Raw genomic sequence first — 21,307 nt, 5'->3', positions numbered from 1 at the left:
ATTAAGCAAGGAGTCCTTGCTTCATTTGTACCACTGCTTCCATTGTTTAGTGCTGCAGAAGAGTGAAGAACAATTGCAAAAGGAATCCAGAATAGATAAATAAAGGTTCAATGCACTCAAGCTGCAAACATGCCTCCTTTTACACCCGGTTACTTTATGGTGATACAGAAGACAGAAACTGACATAAAACAGATTGAATAGTTCTCTCTCTCTATTACCACTTCGCTATGTGTAGGCGCTTGATTGCAGTATTGCCAACTCCACACGTTCCAACATCATGAGTCAGGGCCTAAAATGTCATGAAATTGGCTTAAATATTATTAATTTAAATATATATATATATATTTTGAGGGCTTTTTATTTCCCTGCTGGATTCTGAGCCTTTCAGGAGAACCTGCTTCATATTTTCCAGATTTTCTCCACAGTTATGAGGGCTAGAAACTTACATTTTTTTAAATGAAAGCTGAGGTTCTCACATTATTACAGGGTTTTAAGAAAAAGATCAAATATCCTGGGACTTACAAAAAAAAATTACAGAGTTGGAAGCACAGGGATTTTCCATGGTGCACAGCAGGCTACCCACCAGTGTTGCAACAAGATATTTGTGAGTGGAGGATACACGTGGGTGTAAGTGAGGTTAAGACCTTGACATAGTCCTCCCCTCAGAGCAGGACTGAATCTCTGGCCCCTACTGGGCTCACTTCCTACCTCTCAAGACTGTGGGCCTGTGGACAGAGAATGGGCGTGTCAGAATAGACATGGATTTACATGCAGTCCTAGCCCTAGTAACAGCTTGCTTTCTGCTCAAGTCTCATGCTTGCTTCCAGGCAGGGATCATATTGTGCCCATCCGGCAGTGCATTCATTAATGCAGAACTGGGTTCCCTCATCTTGCTAATACGCACAGCAATCTGCAACTGGAGGCAAATCCTCAATGTGGGGTAAACTGTCATAGCTTCAGTGATTTTCATTGAGTTTACACTAATTGAGGACCTGAACCTCTGCACTGTGCAGAACCAAGCCCCCTTAAGATCTGGATCTGATCCGGAATCAGGGGTTGTGTTGGGGCCCATCTCTCTTTCAAAGCAGAGACAATTCCTGAACAATGCTCAGTAATGTTCCTGGAAAATCTATCTGTGCAGAGTACTTCAGAGCCAGGGCCGGCTCCAGGCACCAGCTTGCCAAGCAGGGGCTTGGGGCGGCCACTCCGGAGAGGGGCGGCACGTCCAACTATTCGGCGGCAATTCGGCGGACGGTCCCTCACTCCCGCTCGGAGCGAAGGACCTCCCGCCGAATTGCCGCCGCAGATTGGGATCGCGGCTTTTTTTTTTTTTTTTGCGCTGCTTGGGGCGGCAAAAACCCTGGAGCCGGCCCTGTTCAGAGCAAGATAACTCTTCCTGGATACTATTCTCTGTCGCATCTCCCACACAGCCTATCTCCGCAGCAGCAAAGACTTCAGCTTTCTAACCTCATTCTTTCACCTTCAGGTCTGGCTAACTTTGGTGAACATCAAGAATGGGAGCAAACGCTGATCAGCTCAGAGAATCAGATGGTATTTGTCTTTAGCAAGCCTCAATACCCATCCTCCAATTTCCCAGTTTAGGCCAATGAGAAATCAGATCAGGCAAATCCAATTTCAGCTAGGCAGTAAGTCTGGAAAATGGATTAACACAGTAGCTGACAGCAAGAGCCAACACAGGGGTCAAACTGAGTTTGAGAGGAGATCAAAGCATTTAGTGCTTATAGACTTAGCAGGGGGACTACAGTTCCAGTATAATATTTTTGACAGAAAATGACAATGCCATTGATGACACAGAGAGAGAGGGAGAGAGAGATTGGGGCTGATTTCTCACTACATTATGCCAGATTTATACCAGTGTAACAGAGTGGAAAATTGGCTCCATTATTTCTTTTTATCCAGAATTTACATTTAGGGACTTTTTAAAAATCTAACCAGCACTTCTTCCCCTTGTCCTCAGCTGTCATTCTTAGCAAAGGCCTTGCACCAGAAGTTACTGAAGGAATAATACACAGCACGCCGTGTTTTGTAATTTGATAAGAGGAGCCATCTAATTAAAATAGCCCACCTATCAACCCATTGGCTGTAAATTGCAGAAACCAACATTTGGTCACGCATGCAACAGTGCCTGCCACCCAGCTGTTTCCATCACCCCATTAAAAATCATTTCACTGTTGTGGTAGCAAAGTTAGTTTAAAGGACATTAATTTAAAAAAAAAAAAAAACCACCAGTAAGATTTGTAAACACTAGTGGCCAAATACAACCCTAGAATGAATCAGTGTAATTCCACTGAGCTCTGTGGAGTGGCACCTGCTTCCTTGAGCATAACAGGGGAGGGATAGCTCAGTGGTTTGAGCATTGGTCTGCTAAACTTATGGTTGCGAGTTCAATCCTTAAGGGGGCCATTTAGGGATCTGGGGCAAAAATGTGTCTCAGGATTGGTCCTGCTTTGAGCAGGGGGTTGGAGTAGGTGACCTCCTGAGGTCTCTTCCAACCCTGATATTCTATATTTGACCTTGATTTTGGATCTGTTACCTTGTGCCTTCATTTGAGTGGGATCCTACTGCTCCTAGTGAATGCACATGTTCCACTTATTCAGTCAGTAAAATATACTTATTTGAATCTGACTGTGGTGTATACCTTCATAACCAATACAGCCACAATCTTGAGCTCATTCATCTGATTAAGTCAATGATTTAACGGTGGGCCTTTGCTTCTGCCATATGAGTTTGCTGCTTTTGGGTTAGTCCCTTCACAAAGGACAGTGGTCAGCTACCTAAAAATACGTAGCCTTTACCTTTGACAAACAATGACCAACTAAATAAGACCAAGTGCTATGGGCAGCAGGGAGAGTCATCTGAGGACTGCCTTCTGGCTGAACTGGGTTTGCTTCCTGGTTTCACCTGGGAGTTAATCCCCTGCTGTCTGGCCTGATCTCAGCAAGAAATCTGGCTCTTTATATATGTTGCTGCTGTTGGAGAAACTGCCACTGTCATCTTCAATAATTCTGTGTCACAGGTCCTTGTGTAGCCCACTGGTGATCATGTGTTAGGTGGTCCTTCTCTGTATCTGCTCCACAGAGGTACAGCTATAGAGCTCCAGCTAAGTTTGCTGGTTCAATGCCCAAGACGGTGGCCATCACATCTGCCTCTCTCAGGGTGCATGATTTTGTGAGGGCTGCTATATCAAATCCACTCTGGAAGAGAAATACTTATATCATGGCCATCCTATTAGCTACAGTGGAAGAGACCTGTTAAGTCACTAGCCCATCTCCGTGTAATTGCAGGGTCAACCCCTACTGAATATTTTTTCTGCCTAATCCTATTTAGTAATAGAAGACCCAAGCAATGTAAGCAGGGCCAGCTCTAGGCACCAGCTAAGGAAGCAGGTGCCTGGGGCGGCAAATCTAAAGGGGCGGCACTCCGACTTCCCCCCCCACTTCTTCGGCGGCACTCTGACTTTTTTTCCCCCTCACTTTTTCGGCGGCACTTCAGTGGCAACTTTTTCTTTTTTTCTTCTTCGGCGGCAGTTCGGCGGCAGCTTTTTTTCTTTTTTCTTTGCTTCCCCGCTTGGGGCGGCAAAAAAGGTAGAGCCGGCCCTGAATGTAAGCCCCACCCCTTCCCAAGTTCATTATTCCATACCCTCAAAGATTTCTCTTAGACAGAAGTTTGCTTCTGAGACTCATCTTGCTAATTTCACCCCATTGCTCTGCCTTATACCTCATAGGCCACCACGTCAATCTGAAGGGAAATGAGAAAAGGGAGGACATAGAAAGAAAACACACGATTTTAATAAATAAATATTATTTATTCAATTCAAATGTTACAAAACTCTAACAATGATTCTAGACAAGCTCTCACTGTAAAAGCCCACCAGCATACAAGTTATTTGAATGAGGATGGGGGATTTCAACCATCTTTCTTTCTCCACAATCTGATTGGCTGACTGGTAGACGGAAGCTTCTACTATGGAATGAGAAACTAAAATATCAGCCACATGTATTGAAATTTGTCAAGTTGTGTTAGGCTGGTTTAGAACCTGGAATTTCATACTATGAAGGTGTAAATTCTGGATTGATTTAAATGAGCTTTGGATCAGGCCCTTACACCAGGGTAAAGCAGGACTAACACCCATTAAGTCAAGCATGTGCATGAAACCTGTGAGAGTTCAAAATCTGGTCTTGAGTAAATGACTACACAAGGCGCAAGGCAGTGGAGAATCAGGCTCCATGGAACATCTATCAGTAGACTGGGTATGAATAGAGCTATATAAGTGGAAGAAGTCTAAGGACATATAATTTAGGCCATTCTCCGTGTCTCTTCTGAATTTGGCTGATCATCTCAAAGGGTACGTCTACACTTACCGGAGGGTCCGGCGGCAGGCAATCGATGTTCTGGGATCGATCCCGGAAGTGCTCGCCGTCGACGCCGGTACTCCAGCTCGGCGAGAGGAGTACGCGGCATCGACGGGGGAGCCTCCCTGCCGTGTCTGGACCCGCAGTAAGTTCGGACTAAGGTACTTCAAATTCAGCTATGTTATTAACGTAGCTGAATTTGCGTACCTTAGTCCGAAGTGGGGCGTTAGTGGGGACCAGGCCTATCCCTGCTTTATGGGGACGATCCCCAGCTGGCATAACTCAGCATCGCAGAACTGAAGTCAATAGAGCTACACTATCTTATGCTATCTGAGAATGTGGTCCGGGATTTAGAGAATGTTTACAACTAATCCACAGGCTGCAGTGGTATTCTTCATTTTAAGTGTAGGGAATATCTCTGGAATTGGTAATAACTCTGAAACTAGAATGATGTTTTCAGAGCAGCCACTGTATAACCCTAAGTATAGCTTTTACTTAGAAATGAAAAACACCACCTCTTTTCTGTTTTATGGAAATAACTGGAACACACTCTTATAAAGTTGAACATGTATGGATTCATGTTTTAAACATGAGCTTCAGCACAATATGAATCTCAGTCTGTTTTCCCCCTATTTCCCTACATTTAAAAAACCAATAAAGCCATAAAAGAACAAAACAGTGAACTAATGAGAAGCAAGGACATTACAGTAAAAGGCCACAGAAAAATGAAAAGTGATTGCAAATCTCCCATAGATATGATTAGACCTACTGCTTCAAAGGGAAAAAATACAGGTCTAGTATATTCAGTCATATTTTTTTCTGGTTTAATTTTTTGATTGCAAATAAACTATTTGATACATTTGTCCCTCTTTTCTTGTCCATTATCCAACCTGCACTCTTCAGAGATGGTTGTTATTTGTAAGTATAACAAATCTCAGGCTAGAGGAGGCCTAAAAATTATTTTCTTTATCAGCCATTCACTATTTGTGGTGTACAACTGGCTTAGTAACTCTGGAGTAAACTCACACCACGCTTATCCCTTAGGATAGTCATTGATCGTTTTGGTTCCATTCTACCAGCACTCATTACAAACAAATGCTGGTGCTCTTGTTCATGTGAAAATGAATGAGCAAAATTCTGCCCTCCCATAGCCACTCATTCCAGACCCAAACCACCTTTCAATGCAGGGCCGGCTCTGGCTTTTTTGGCCGCCCCAAGCAAAAAAAAACAAAAAAAACGTGGCGGCCAGAATGGCAAAGCAAAAAAAAAAAAAAATCTGCGGCACGGCCGGAGCGCGGGTGCAGGGGGACCGGCTTGGGGGAGGGGGGGGGGCGAGGAAGCGGGCGGGAGAGAGAGAGAGAGAAGGGGGCGGCCAGGGCTACAGCAGGGGCGCTGCCACGCGGCCCCTCCCACTGCACTGCCGCCTGCCCCAAGGGCTCCGCTCCAGTCGGCGGGGAGGGAAGGAAGAGGACTGCCCTGCAGGACGCTCTGGTTCTCCGAGCTGCTGCCCCCTACAGGGCGGCCGGAGCGGAACAAACAAACAAAAAGCGGCCGTGCCGCCCTAGGATTGGGCAGAATGCCGCCTCAAACAATCTGCCGCCCCAAGCACCAGCTTACTCAGCTGGTGCCTGGAGCCGGCCCTGCTCAATGGCAGCGAAAGGTCTGCAAGGTGAATGAGTTCAGAATAGATCCACAATGTGGAAAAATCTGCCTGACTGCAGTGACTCGATAAGAAAACAGAGGCTCAAAAAGAAGTGGACCTCTAATTATGTCAGCCCAGCATCTAAAGCCTGCAGTAAAGGAGTACTGCACTTTCCACTGCTACTCCATGATCTGGAGATTTTATTTTCACACAGAACCTACCACAACCAAGACCCTCTGGCTCGATGCAGGGAGTAGGATTTGGCAGATAGAAACGAGAGACGGAAAAGGCCTGGACTCCATCTGCCCAGCCAGTATACTATTGTTCTCTAGGGTATATTTTCCTGTGCTCTGTATACATACAGTTTTGGCTACCAGTACAGAAATTCAGAACATAACATTGTCTCATGGGCTGGAATGTAATTTGCATTTGTGATGCTGATACATTGATGTCTAATGATTTTAGTTTAGCAGCAATGCACTTATTACAATGAGTAGTAGTTTGTATTACCGGAGAGCCTAGGCACTCCAGCCACAGACTAGGACCTCCTGGTGGTAGGTGCTGTACAGACACAGAACAAAAAGACAGTCCCTGTCCCAAAGAGCTTATTGTAGTCTATGAAATACATCCACCCTTCATTCACACACGCATTAGGCATCATAACAGACTTCTTGAGTGCTCATAGTCTGTTATCAAAGCACTTATTTTTGGAGTTGTTTTCCAATATTTTCATCTCTCTGCAGGCATTGATGATATTGACAGACACACTGATCTACAATGAAAGCAATTCCACTGCATCAGGAACACTGCTTTCCCAATCCTCTGGGGCAGTCTCAATAACAAACACTGCTCAGAATACCAGCTGTGGCAGGACACTATCAGACCTTAGTTCCTTTGGGTGCAACCAGGAACCTGACAAGCAGGGTTGTACACAAAGAGGCCTATTCCCTACAGTGGCTTGCCAGCAATGGTCTCCAAGCTATATTCAGCAAACAGGTGTGACATATGGAAAGATGGTTTCTCAAGCCATCTGAAGTTTTCATTTGGATGCTGAGATTGTATTAAGAGTGACAGGCGATTGCCATCTGGTGATTTCACCCTCAAAATGAAATAGCCACCGGTGCACCCGGCATCACACATTTTCATTCATATCATGATCACAGTGAAGTCAATTAAAACAAAGCACTTTTCCTTCTCTGTTCCACGATCCACCCTCCAGGGTTTACGTCCATTTGTAACATCTTCATCACCCACTTGTCTTTTCGTGCACCATCAATGAACTCATCAAGGGACAATTGCCCTGTAGAAGAAATGGGGAAGATAGAGATTGATAGAGTGTGACAGAAAGACCTGGTTTACACTTAACATTTAGGTTGACATAGCTGTGTTGACCTAACCCCCAGTGTAGACACAGCTAGGAAGATGGAAGAATGCTTCTGCTAGTCTAGCTACACCTCACGCAGGGAGATGGTGTTCCTTCACTGACAGAAAATGCCTTAAGTCAGCATAGGCTGTGTCTACACTCTGGCTATGTCTACACTAAACACCACTGGTAGTGGCATTTAAGGGACATGCAACTACATGCCACAGCGAAAAGCACATCATCTCCACACTGGGGTGTGTAGCTACACATATCAGTTAAAGGCTCTGGCAAAGGGTAGGCAGCAGGGGAAAGGCTGACCCTCTACTGGAGTCTTTCCCTGTGGCGGGGAAAGGCTGCAGCCATGAGGAGGCAGCAGGACACTACACTGCTAAAAGTAGCATTGTAGCTGGAGAGGCATTGCTTGGGCAAATAGAGAGTAGGGTATGGACTTGAATACATACCCACAACCTACAGGCATGTCTTTACTTACCTAAGCTATGCCTCACCAACAACTACACTGCTATCTTTACCTATGCTAGGGGGACTACGTATGTATGTACCCTACATGCTGCCAAAAGAAGGGTGCAGTGTAGATGCACCCTATGAGGTTATGCCGGCATACCTATGGTGCCATAGCTATGTTGGTGTAGTCCCTGTAGTGTAGACATACTCGAAGTCAGAGAGAAGAGGAGAAAAGGCAGTAAAAATGATATTCTCTACATTAAATGCAAATGTAACAATGAGGGCCACAATTCAGTACCAGTCCTCTGCTCATCAATATGTGACCTGTCTTCCAGGGTGCTGTAAAATCCCCAAATGTATAGGTATTTCAGGTTTCAATCCATCCCACAACACAGTTACGCAAAGTTTGTCATCAGATCCCTTTCCTAAGGCCTTGTCAACGTGGGAGAAATCGACTGTTCAGAATAACTGTTCAACTATCACTATTCTGGTATAATTTTGCTAGTCTGGAATAACTCCTCTGTGTGGCCTCTCTATTACCAAATAAAGGTGATTTTATCTGGAGGAATTATTCCAAAGCAGAGTAATTACTCTCCAATAAAGTCACTTTTATTTTGGAACAGTGTCCACATGGGGTTATTCCAGAATAGCTAATATTCGAAAATAGCTATTCTGGTCAATTTCCCTATGTCGACAAGGCCTAAGAGACAGAAAAATATTCAGGCCTATCCTTCATTGAGTGGGCTTTTGACTAAGATCAAATGTTGCTATAGTTTGATATCTGATACATCCTTTCTCAGGTGAACTCTGAATCTGATCCTGCAAACCGTTACTGATGTGAGTGGCCCCATTGACTTCAATGGCACTATAAAGGACTACTCCAGGGTTTCAGGATTGAGCCTTGTATTCTGCCTTTGCAGGGTATCACGTGATCTGGGGGAGGGATCGCTCAGTGGTTTGAGCATTGGCCTGCTAAACCCAAGGTTGTGAGTTCAATCCTTGAGGGGGCCATTTAGGGATCTGGGGCAAAATCAGTACTTGGTCTTGCTAGTGAAGGCAGGGGGCTGGACTCAATGACCTTTCAAGGTCCATTCTAGAAGATAGGATAATCTCAGAGATGTAGATGGGTGTGGTATAGTTATTTAGCTAGATTAGAAGATCTTTCCCATGTTGAACTCCTGTTTTCTTATGTTATGATAACAGGAAATGTTCTCCCTCCCCTCGATATTGACCTTAAAGGACTTACTTCAAGATTTACCCCAATGTAACTGAGATCAGAGCTTGGTCCACCATGTCTAATATGAATAAGATGATCTTCCTTCTAGATGATCAACAATAAAGCTGATTAAATTGGTCTAGCCAGCAGAGGTGTTTGTTTACAAGGCATGAATCCAATCTGAGCTGTAAATTTCTTACCGTCCCCATTCTCATCCACTAACTGAAATATCCTGTCCACGACTTCCTCGGGAGAGAGCAGTGGAGTCCTCTCTTCCATTTCCGACCGACACACTTTCTTCAGCCTGTAAATAGACTGGAAGAAACGAAGCTTGTGAGTAAACAGGGCTGGCAAGCACCAAACGGCAAAGTGCTAAATGTCATCATGATATTAATGATGACATTTAGCACTTTGAATCTGCTGTCTGTCTGTGTCTTTCACAAACATTAATCAAACCTCAATGCTCCCCTGCAAGCTAGGTAAGCAAGTATTATTGTCCCCATTTTACAGATGGGAAAATTCATAGCATGTCAGTGGCATATCTGGGGAAAGAACCCTAGTGCATCTATCCATGCCTCCCAGATCTGTGCTTAGACTGCTCGTTCACATCTCATTATTAGTATTATTACTAATATATTTGGGGGTGTAGATAGTTGCTGATATAGGGGCCAACTTTGGCTTCTGGCCCTGCTGTCGCTCTCCAGCTGCAGAAAAAAATTCTCTGCTAATAGAAAGAAAAAGAGAGGGAATGGAAATAATAATAATAATTAAGTGAAAGTAAGAATAAATGTTATTATTGATTAGTTAATTAATTAATCTAAATCCTCAGGATTGTTTCCTCTTCTGGGTCCAATTCTGCTCTCATGGAAGTTTTTGCCACTGAATTCAATGGGAGCAGGAACAGATCCTTGCATGCAAACCCCTAGAAGCATTTTAGTCTGTAAACATGTCTAAAATGCAAAAACCCAGTAATAATAATGACCGTGCATTTATGTAGCACATTTCATCCAAGCAGATCCCAAATAGATGTACCAGACAGGTTCCTAATACAATTTCAGGCTAAGAGCAGATACACTAGTATGTTAAAATATCTGGTCCAAATTGGAGTCAGTGGTATTACTCAAGATTTGGAGTGGTGTAGTTGAAAGCACAGAGTGGTCTATTCTGTTTTCTGTCACTAGAATCAGACAGGTCTTTTCTATTCACCCCTCCATCCCAGCTTCCCTTGGGACAAATGCCTCTTCAGCACCAATTGTGTTCATGAGGCTGAAGTGTTTGGCTGGCACCTTGCCAGCCTGGAGATTGGTGAAGGCATGACACAGCCATGCCTGATTCCCCGTTGACCTTAAAACCATGGCTAAACTTCATTAGGGCTGTCCTCCCTGATGGTGCCGGTCAAAGGATCCTTACCACATCTGCTGCCCATGACCTATCCAAAAAGAGGGGTCAATTGGTTTTAGTGAAGAAGATACTGGCTAATTATAATCCCCTCTGTGACTACTAAGTATTTCCCTTGTTGGTTAGGAGAGAATTGCGCAGATACAAAATTTGTATCGGCATCCGGTCCACAATCCGCAAACATGGCCTACGGATATCCGCATTTGCGGATGTGGATATCTGTGGATATAAAGCAGATTTCCACAGATTTGCAGGACTCTAAGAATTGGGAAAAGGTTAAGTGCTCAGGTACCACAATGAAGAGAGAGACAGAGAGACAGATATGCAACCTGAATTCTTTCAAAGGAAAGCTGATCCTGCCTTGTCAAAGAGAACCTGTGCCAAGAAGAGCTAGTCCTTTCTGATTTCTCTGAACATATTCATTATTCATAAAGATTTTTCTAAGATTTCAGCTGATATATTTTCAGCCTACAAGCAGGGCCAGCGCTGGCTTTTTTGCCGCCCCAGGCAAAAAAGCCTCCGGCCGCCTCCCCGCCCCACCACCCTGGGGCCCCGGGGGGAGGGCGGAGTGACTGGCCAGGGCTCCGCTCTCCGCTCTCCCTGGTGGCCAGAGCGCCGGGGGAAAGGCAGCGAGCCCCGGTCAGGGCTCCGCTCTCCCCAGCGGCAGGGGGGAGGGTGCCGGGGGGGAGGGCGGCCGGAGCCCTGGGAGGAGGGCGGAGTGCCCGGCCCGGGCTCCACTCTCCCCGGCGGCCAGAGCGCCGGGGGGAGGGCGGTGAGCCCCGGCTGGGGCTCCACTCTCCCCGGTGGCCGGGGGGAGGGCGCCGGGGGGGGGAGGGCAGCCGGAGCCCTGGGAGGAGGGCGGAGTGCCCGGCCGGGGCTGCTTTCCCCGGCAGCCAGAGCGCCGGGGGGAGGGCGGCGAGCCCGGCCGTGGCCCCGTTCTCCCCGGCGGCCGGAGCGCCGCACCGCGCCGCCCCCCTCCAGGTGCCGCCCCAAGCACAAGCTTGGTGGGCTGGTGCCAGGAGCCGGCCCTGACTACAAGGTATCCATGAACTGGGGACTGTGACAACTTGCTGGTTTTTTATTCATGATGTCTGACTGATCACTTATGTCACATCGTATGTTTCTGATCCCTGATTGGGTAACTGAAAACTTTTAAACAGGAGAAGACTGAATAAGGCATAGTGAATATCCTTGTTTCATGCACAAGCAACCTGGCTCACGTACGAAAAAACAGCCTTTTTTCCAACCACTTATGTGTACAAAGCTCATTCAAGCAAATGTTCATCAAAGGGACCTCATCAAATCGAACACTGATGGGGATTCTAATGGATATTATTAATGCTCTTTTTGCAGCATTCACCTGACTCTAGTTATGAGCCTAATCCCAGCAATTCATCCTCTCCAATTAGAACCAGAGAATAAAATTCACCCTTCTCCCTCACCCTGATCATTATTTATTCCATACTCATTTCACACGTGACAATGACATCAGTAAATTGGAGCTGGTCAAATTTTTCCAAATTTTGACTTTTCAACAAAACAAAGGGATTTTTTTTTTTTGCAGAAAGTTTCCCTTTCTTTGACACACTGTCCTTTCAGAGAATCTCAAAGGGATTTATAATCACTAATTAGGTCTCACAAATATCCCTGTGAAGTAGATACATATAATGATACCCAGATCAGGTAACTGCAGCACAGAGAGATCGAGAGTTTTGTCCAAGGTCACACAAGAACTAGAACCCATGAGTCCTGGCGCTCAATCCCTTCGCCCTAAACCTCTAGGCCACAAGCTCTCCGTCAACAGCTGTGCACGTATGAACAGCAATTGCAGAATAAATAACAGAAATTCACAGTGCGGATCAGCAAGGATGATTCTGCCCAGTATTACCACTAACTTGTGTCTCTCCCCTTACTGCTCACTATTCAAGCAGGAAACCTTGATCCAGACTCATAAATAATATGGGGGTGAAATTCACCCCTTCCACACCAGCCAGCGTATGTATTGTTGTATGAGGAATTCACTGGTGGTTACAGGGAGAGGTCCTCCCTGGCAACTGGGCCTGCCTCCTGCCTTCCTTGGCCTCTTATGCACGGTCTGTTGGCAGCTGATCCATATATCTGCAGATCATGGAACTTATTCCCTGGCCTGCCCCAGTGGTTCCCACCAGGCCATTGCACAAAGGATGTGGTAGTTCCTGTCACTAAGGCTGGCCATTCTCACTTAGGGCTTCATCACTATCCCGAATTATTTCTGCAATTGCTAACTCATTTGAGAACAGTACAGGTCATTATGTTGAGCAGGGAAGGGTGTCTTGCTTAATGACATTAATCCCTTGGCTCATGAATAGTATGGGGCATAAAGAGCCTCCCTGTTAGGGTGATTTTACCCCAAGTGAGTAGATAGATTTAAATCTTGGGCTTAAGGCATTGAACTGGGGCAGAGAAGATGGTTCCCTCCCGGCTTTGCCACAGGCTCCCTTTCTTTGAGCAAATCACTTAATTTCTCTGTGCTTCCCTTCCCCATCTGTAACATGGGGATAATAACTCTTACTTACATCCTTTGTCTGTCTTGTCTACTCAGGTTGTTAGCTCTTTGAGGAAGAGACTGCCTTTACTATACTGTATGTATATATAGTGCCTAGCATAATGGGCCCCTGGTCTCAGTTGGCTCCTCTAGATGTTAGTAACGGTGAAGTCCTACTTACATCAACTATTTCTAAGAGCTCAGGTTTGTCTATGCAGCCGTTCCCATCCTTGTCATACACTTTGAATGTCCATCTCAGCTTGTGTTCCAATTTTCCTCGTAGGACAAGATTCAGAGCAGCCACATACTCCAGAAAATCAATGGTGTTATCCTGTAGACACAAGAGAGGCAACCACAGGGACACTTAGTCATACCCGATCAATACAATTGTGTAAACAAGGATGAAAAATATGCTGAGGTGATTCTCTTGATTATGTGGTTATTTATTTATTTGCTTCCTTACATTTTTTAAGGAATCCTGTGCACTTTCAAGCCAATTGATTGATTGCTTGTGCAAAGTGGGATCCGTTGTTGAATCTGATCGGAAGGTTTCAGATGTTCACTGTCTTAGACAAAAAAAACAGAGCCTTCCCCAACTGCTATGTTTAACTAGGTGAGAAGGGAAAAGACAAGGAAAAAATCAGGTCAAGTCTTGTATATTCAGAATGTTTTAAGCTGTGGTCTATTTATTTTAATAAGGAACAAAAAATGCTGTTTAAAATGTGCATTTATTTTAGTGTGCTCTAGAATTGCTCACAGTGGATGAAATTCACCCCTGTGCAGAGGGCCAGCCAAAGTCTATGTTTTGCATAAGTCCTGCATAAGCCCCACTTAAGCTCTGCTTTGAGAGATTTAACTGGGACTTAGTACCATATAGTCCTTTGCACAGGGATGAATTTCACCTTCGGTGACCCTGCTGGATTGAAACTGATATCAGCCCAGAGTAATCTGAATTTCCAAACAACAGAAGATTTTTAACAATATAAAGATAAACCATGATCCAGTCTACAAAGGTACTTGTGAGCTGGTGTCCATAACTTGATGTGCTGCTGCATGGAGATCTGAGGTTCAAAGGGAGAACGTAGTGACTTTTCACGAATACCTAAAGCTACAGACCTGGGTCTAGATCTTTAACGGGTGCAAATTGCTGCAGCTACATTGACTTCAATAGACTTAAGCCAGTTTACACCAGCTGAGGATCTGGCCCCAGATTCCCTACAACTAAGTCCGAGGACTGTCTCCCCTCAGGGCAGGTTGCCCTCAGAGAGGCCCTGCTATGTAATACCAGATTTACAGGCGCATCAGCTCATGGCCAGTGATCAGGACATTGGAAGAGGCACAGGAGAATACTCAGACAGCCTACCAAAATGTGCACTTCTTGAGGCAGTGGGAATCACTTGCCAATGCTCAGCATGTTCATCCGGTTTATTATGGCTATTCCGTAACAGTTTTGGTGAGTCTGTGCTTTATGGGAAGACCAAAAGATCTATACTTTGCAGGCTATGATGTCAGAAAGATTTCCTTACATTCACCCTCATAACATTTTGTGAGTATTATGATCATTACATTGTTGTTAAAAATATCCCCTTTTTCATTCCATTCATGCCTGTGCTTCTCTCCTGCTCGTGCTAATGGGAAGTATGTACAGTATGTGCACCCACTGCAAAACTGACTTCTATGACCTGATACTGCAACTGTTAGTGTGCAGGTCCCCGGTTGCCCCTGGTTCGAGCTCCAGTCACATAAATGGGGCACCCACGTGCTGTCATTTGCAAGACAGGGGCCTGTGTTTGTTTGGAAATGCAATCTTTGCTGAATTTGTATAATTTCAAATTAGAGTAATGCAGAGGCAACCGCACAGACACTTAGTCAGTTCCAATGCCCATTTAGACACAGTTTAACACCTTTAAGAAACAATCTTAATGAGATTAAACTGTATTGAAAAACACCCCTTTTAGCTTGTGTAAATAGCAAGGCCCTGAAAGTCAATGGGGTTACACAGGTGCCCACCAGCATGGCTGCAATTGCAGTACTTGGGCTTAAGGTTTTGTAGAAGTTTCTTCTCAGCAACCTAATTTCAGAGCCAAATGTGATTTGTCAGTCTCTTTCATGGCCTCCCCTGCTATCCTTTCTCTGGACGTGACCCTACTGATTTCAATGGAAGCAGGATAGGGACCCTCTATATCTAATGGAAGGCTGATGTCCGTCACCTCTTTGTCCTACAATGACTTGCAATAATGGTCACTACCATACAACTAATATGGCTGGGGTCTTCAAAGAAACTTAGGAGAGTTGTGGGAACTCACCTTCCCTCTAATGTCAGTGGGAGCTGGCTGCTTAACTCCTCACACTCCTTTCAAAATCTATCTACCTATCTATCTATCTAACTGACAAGATATTTAGCAAAACAGATTGGAATTAGGAGCCTATTTCTCCATTGCCTTGACCTCTGTCATCATTTTCACCAACACAAAGTTAGTACACAGTGGGCATAAAGTGTTCCTGAACTGGAATGGTAGCATTTCACACCCATTTTGCAAAGGTGTAAATGAAAACACAACAGAGAATCAGACCCAGAATGTTATAATTATTTAAGCCACTTCTTACTTCTCGAATGGCTTAAATCAATATATTGTTTAACTTCCACCTGTTTATCATTATTTGCGCACATGATAATGCTACCTAGTTCTTACAGAGCACTTTTCCCAATCCAAAATGCTTTTCTTGTTTATAACATAGCTGATGTTAAAAAGATGTGTCGGTCGTCACTACTTAGGGGCTTATCTTGCACTGCCCATGGAAACAGCAGCTATGAAAATTATTTACATTATATCAGAGAATGCTCCTATGAGAGCAGTGGAGATGACATTTCAGAGCACTGGAAACTAATAAGGACCAAATATTGTCATGATAGTACAAATAATTAATGTTAACCGAAATGAGATAAATGGTAACTCTTCAGGATAGAGATTGTCTTCTTTTGTGGCTTGCACATTTCTGGTGCTTAATTAATCATCAATCATCATCATGAGTTACCGTGGGAGTAAAATGAGCCAGTGAAATCAGGGGGGCCGCTTGCAGAGTGAAGTACTAATCAGGATGAGTAAGAGTGGGGGAATCTGGCTCACTAATAGTCATCTCAGCACTGGATCAATACTTGAACAGTGAGCTCCCGGGGGTGCTCCGGAGTGACTGAAAAAAAGAGCACTTTGTCCTGTTATTTTGGCCCACCAGCTTCGCTTTAGTTCTATATTAACTATATACCACGGGGCTTTTAGGACCTGATCCAAAGACTAATTAAGTCAATTGGAATCTTTCTATTGACTTTGGTGGACTTTAGAGTAGGCCCAAAGTGAAATGACTTCCTACACATAACAGCTTCACTCAGCAGATGTTTCACTAAAACTAGGATTGCAGTCTGTGCATTCATGGCACTGTCAGTACAAGACTCTCATTCCATTTCACACAATACAGAACCTCACTAGACCTTTATTCACTACAATTCCCTCTATACCATGAGAGGAAGATAACTTTTTGGCATTCATCTCCCTAGCCAGTTCTACTGTCTGAGGCTCTTTGGGAAAAATTGCGTAACAGGGGAGAGCCTAAAGTTAAGCATATAAATCCATAGTTAGGCATCGGAGTGAGAAAATTTTGGCCTTAATTGCTACCTATGGTTTAGATTCAGCTACCAGAACTATAGAGGATGTTTTCATTTAGTTAATCCTTGCATCATGGGAGGAACTAGAGCTCCTTCTTGGACTACCAGGGCTCAACCCTTATAGATCTGTCACTAACTTTGTCTCAAACTTAATAAAAAACAAACAACAGTACGCAATGAGCCAAGACAATTCCCAAATTTCCGAAGGAAAAGAAGACTGGTGATTGATCTACTTAACCAGACCACTACTGTGGGTTTTTGACACTTACCCCATTCTTATCAAAAGCTTTGAACATAGTCTCAATATACTCTGCTGCTTCCTGGTTATCCTGGACTCCAAAGAAGCGTTTGAATTCATGCATGAAGAGAGTCCCGCTGGGACATTCCACTACAAACTTCTTATACCATTCCTGCAACTCGGCAACATCAATGTCTGTTTGTTCCCCTTCCTCATTGGTGAAATGCTGTCCCATGTTGCTCCCAAAAACAGAAGAGAAAGAAAAAAGAAAGGAAAATGTAGTCAATGTCCTTTAGTTTATATTGTTCCTTTTTCTCCTTCAGCTGCTTTTTCTTTCTTCAGTTTCTTCTTGGGTTATTTCCTGTCTTTGTTTCTCTTTCCTGTCTTTCATGGGTACTGTATATTTCTGTTTTGTCACCTTGTGTTGCTTTTGTATATTTCTTCTCTTCTTTCTTTCTCTTTCCTTCTATTCTGTGGTCTCTGCTCACCTCTACAATCTCATTCCCTCACTAGAGGATCTGGGAGTGGGTTTCCTTAGTTAAATTAGTACATGTGATGTCAGACTTGGATAAAAATAACTAAGATCATTAGGAGAGTCCCACTATGCGTCACAGAGACCTTCACATGTTCCAGAGCTGTGCCTCATTTAAGAGCAAACTCCAGGCAGGATCAAAATGATTTCTTATGTCAATCTAAGGATTTGAAAGCTGAGGTTACCTCTAATATGTGATGTATAATCCCCTTCTCCCTGACTCTGTGCATGATTTGAATAATAAAGCAATCAGAAATGAGTAGTTTCTAGTCACTGACCCATGTATGAATTTTTTGGGATGGAAACTCTAGGCTTCCCTTCAAGTGTGTGAAATATTCACAAGGATAAGCTAAACTACTAGAAATAGGGGTGTTTTTACTTAAAAAAACCCCTCTAAAACAGGTCCATTTTGGTGAAAAATGTGCCATTTTTGCACATTTCTTGGGCTCCTTTGGAAATCTCACCCATAGTACCCCAATAGGCGATATAGCATAAATTAAACTGAAATTACTTGGATATGATCATCTTGTTCCTTCTTACCCTTTGTCGCAACCATTGCTATTTACACTTTCCATAACCATCGCACTGTTACTTTGTGTTCCCCATCTGTCTCCCATTTATTGCATAGAGCAGTTTCAAACATTGTGTGAGCGCTTAGCACACACGAATTTTTGTGTTTTCTCTCAAGGAGACTGCAGTTCAAAATTTCAAATGGTGTGCTGAAAGGTAGGCATCAATACCTGGACCTCGGAGCTGCAGAACTTCCATTGACTTCAGATGGAGCTTAAGGTTCCAAGCACCTCTGAAAATCAGGCCCATCTAGTTGCCTTAAATATAGATTTAGCTGCCTGCCTTTAGGAACCCAGGCTTGAAAATTTGGCCATTGGCTTTTCCTATTATGAATTTTTCATTCTCTGATATTCTGTATGCATAAATCTTGTCAGTTAGGTTGTATTAATGACTAACTCTTATTTATTATAGGCCCTGATCCTGCAAACACTTACACATATGGCTAACTTTATACACCTGAGAAGTCCTGTTAACATCAGGGGAACTATTCCCAGAGTTAGGCGTGTGTGCTTCAGACCTTTGCTATGAGAACCGATAAAAAAACAGGAAAATTATATATAACTATATATATATATATATATAAAACCTTTTAATGGTTTGTATATAAGATGTTTGATTTTCAAAAAACAGCCCTTCTATATATTTATTTTAAAAAAATTAAAACAGAAAAATCATATTAAAATCATTTTTTTCAAATCCTGTATCTCATTCATTGAAATGCTTGGAAGTGTTTACTACATGCTGGAATGAAATATTTCACATCTTATAGAGAGAGGAGAAACATCAGCTTCTAATAACTTACTGGTAATTATTATATATTATTTATATTATATTTTTATAACCCTAGTAAAAATCAGGACTGTATTATGCTAGGCACAGTATACGGATAACACAGCCCCTGCACCAGACATCTTACAATCGAATACATCACTCCCAAAGTTTGGGCCCTCATTTCTCTATGTGCCTGATATTATTTTTGATTTTATTGTCATGTTTTTATGACAATACCAGAACGTTATCCATTGCCACACCAGGTGTTGGAGTTCAAGGGGTCTTACCATGTTAGCTGGAAACAAATGACCTATTGCTATAAATGTGCCTGAGCCCGCCTGACTCACAGATAAGATTCTACCGCTAAGAGGATTGGAGCAGCGTTAATAGGAAACAATAGACTCCACACTTATAGTAGCAAGGGGCATGAAGATTAAAGTCACTTTTTTTAGCAGTAGGTTGGAATTTATAATGTCGTGGAAGAACACGGTTCAAAAGCTCAGCTAGGCACACGCTCCCACAAAGAAATCAGGGTGCTGTTTAGAAGAATAGCTCCTGGTCCTGCTAGGTGAGGGCTTGCAGGAGCACATCCATACTTTGCATATCTACAGCATTTCCAATCAAGGCTCTACAAGCGCCATGTTGATTCACGTCAGAGTCTGCACAAAGGGGGAGGGTGTGGTCAGAGCAGGCCAAGTGTGGGTACAAATGGGGTCCAGTGGAGGCACCAGTGAGATTAAAGCTGCTTTCCCCTAGCGAAATGCCAAGTGAATTTCATTGAAGTGCAATGTACCAAGATGGTACAGAGAAATCCAATTGGCACCACCCTGCCTCCACAGGGATGGATTTGGCCCAGTGAAATTAAGCTGTGATCCTGTAAATACTTATGCATGTGCTTAACTTTAGTACCATTAGTAGTGTAGGCACATGCATAAGCGTTTGCAAGATCACAGCACCTATAAAGTTAGACATTATTAGCCCCATTTTACAGAATTGGAAGCTGAGGGATTGTCTACATTGAGTAACAATGCACACTATGAGGGTATGATTTCTAAAGGGCACCAACTTGTGGCATGCTAATTTGTCTGTGTAGACTCTCCTAGAGCAAACTAAAAGTCCCTAGTGTGCTTTAATGTAGTACAGTTTCTGGAAAATGGGGCTAATAATACTCCCTGAGTAAAGCTAATTTTTACAGGAAAGGTCTGCAGTCTTTCCTTACAAAGGAATCGACATACTTTGTGTTGCTGTCCTAATCAGAGACTGTCAACAATGCCAATTATTTGTCATGTGAATTTTTAAAAATGTTTCAGTTTTTTTCCCTCCAAATTTCCTGTGATGATTTTTCAGTTTTTCATGAAAAACTTAAATATTTTTAAATTTCAGTAGCAGTTTTTGATAAATATTTTTGGTTTTCAGTAAAAAAAAGTATTTTTTGAAAACCAGAACCATTCAATTTTACCTAAACTGCAACCAAAACTTGAAACTTTTTTAAGAGATACGCCTGCTCCAAGTCAGTTTTTCAATCAGATGATTTGGCAACAGCCAGAAAAGATTTATCAATTATATGTGACAGACCTGCAAATATTATTCCAAACTAGGAAGTCTTTGCAGAATTATTTCAATACAGCAAGAGGCCAGTCGAAGAGGCATGATAGCAAGGAAGTAGGGGAAGCCATCAGGTACACCATCATCAGGTATTGGATAAGCCTGCATTAATTACTCTCACTGAAAAGATGAAACTATATTTAGCCAGTTGCTAAATCTGGCACTATATACCAATAACTGAGGGGTAAATTATACATGTTGATATGTGATTAATGATATATGTTATATGTTTACTCTGCCTTTACTCTCCTCTTTCAAATCATATTTATATAAAATGCAAACAAACATGCAACATCAGAAATTCCATTGGCGGGAACTTGAACCTAGGCAAACCCAGACTAGAAACAAGGTACACATTTTTAACAGTCAGGGTAATTAACCATTGGAACAACTTACTTAGGGATGTGATGGGTTCTCCATCACTTGGAGACATGAAAACAAACTAGACATCTTTTTAAAAGGTATGCTATAGCTCAAACAGAAGTTATGAGCTTGGTGCAGAAATTATTGGTTGAGAAATTATTCAGCCTGTAGATAGATAAATGCTGTTGTAACTTGGGATCTTGGTATAGAAAGGTTGAATGCCAGCGGTGTAGAGCATTTAATCATTTTCTTCTGTTATGTTTGAAAAACGGCTGCATTTTGGAATGTGACTACCATGTGCACAAAACAAGGTTCTACATGCCTGGGACATTATGTTACCTCATTGTGTAATTTGGTTTTGCCTTGTGGTAATTTTGTGATATTTTCCCACCAAACATAATAGCTCCTCCCTGTTAATTTTTGCTCCTCCCAAAAAGCTAGGTAGTTTTAAACCCCTAGCTGCTGGTATGAAAACTTGTGTGTATACTACTCGAATTCCCAGCTGTTCAGATTTCTTACGCTGCAGATTTTGCACAGGCAAAAATGATCTCCATTCTGCCAGTATATTATTGTATGGGATAGCTTTTAA

The 21,307-nt window shown here is 43.2% G+C and overlaps 1 protein-coding gene across 1 annotated transcript; it reads right to left on the bottom strand.

The window, feature by feature from the left end:
• Positions 1-5,945: 5,945 nt before the first annotated feature.
• Positions 5,946-17,382, bottom strand: GUCA1B (guanylate cyclase activator 1B). Its single transcript, XM_034768628.1, has 4 exons — positions 16,909-17,382; positions 13,160-13,309; positions 9,257-9,371; positions 5,946-7,315 (listed from the first exon to the last, which is right to left on the bottom strand). Exons 1-4 carry the CDS (start codon positions 17,110-17,112, stop codon positions 7,188-7,190), a joined length of 597 nt encoding a protein of 198 aa, XP_034624519.1. The 5' UTR covers positions 17,113-17,382; the 3' UTR covers positions 5,946-7,187.
• Positions 17,383-21,307: the final 3,925 nt, after the last annotated feature.

The sequence above is a fragment of the Trachemys scripta genome, chromosome 4 (assembly GCF_013100865.1).
Source record: "Trachemys scripta elegans isolate TJP31775 chromosome 4, CAS_Tse_1.0, whole genome shotgun sequence".
Lineage (NCBI taxonomy): Eukaryota > Metazoa > Chordata > Testudines > Emydidae > Trachemys > Trachemys scripta.
Note: the sequence above shows the minus strand (reverse complement) of the source record. Positions and strands in the feature narration are given on the sequence as shown.

Coding starts and splice junctions, on each gene's coding strand:
- GUCA1B (XM_034768628.1), bottom strand. CDS start 17,112: ATGGGACAGCATTTCACCAATGAGGAAGGGGAACAAACAGACATTGAT. Junction 13,310..16,908: donor AAGCTTTTGATAAGAATGGG/GTAAGTGTCAAA, acceptor TTGTGTCTACAG/GATAACACCATTGATTTTCT. Junction 9,372..13,159: donor AGCTCTTAGAAATAGTTGAT/GTAAGTAGGACT, acceptor CGTTTCTTCCAG/TCTATTTACAGGCTGAAGAA.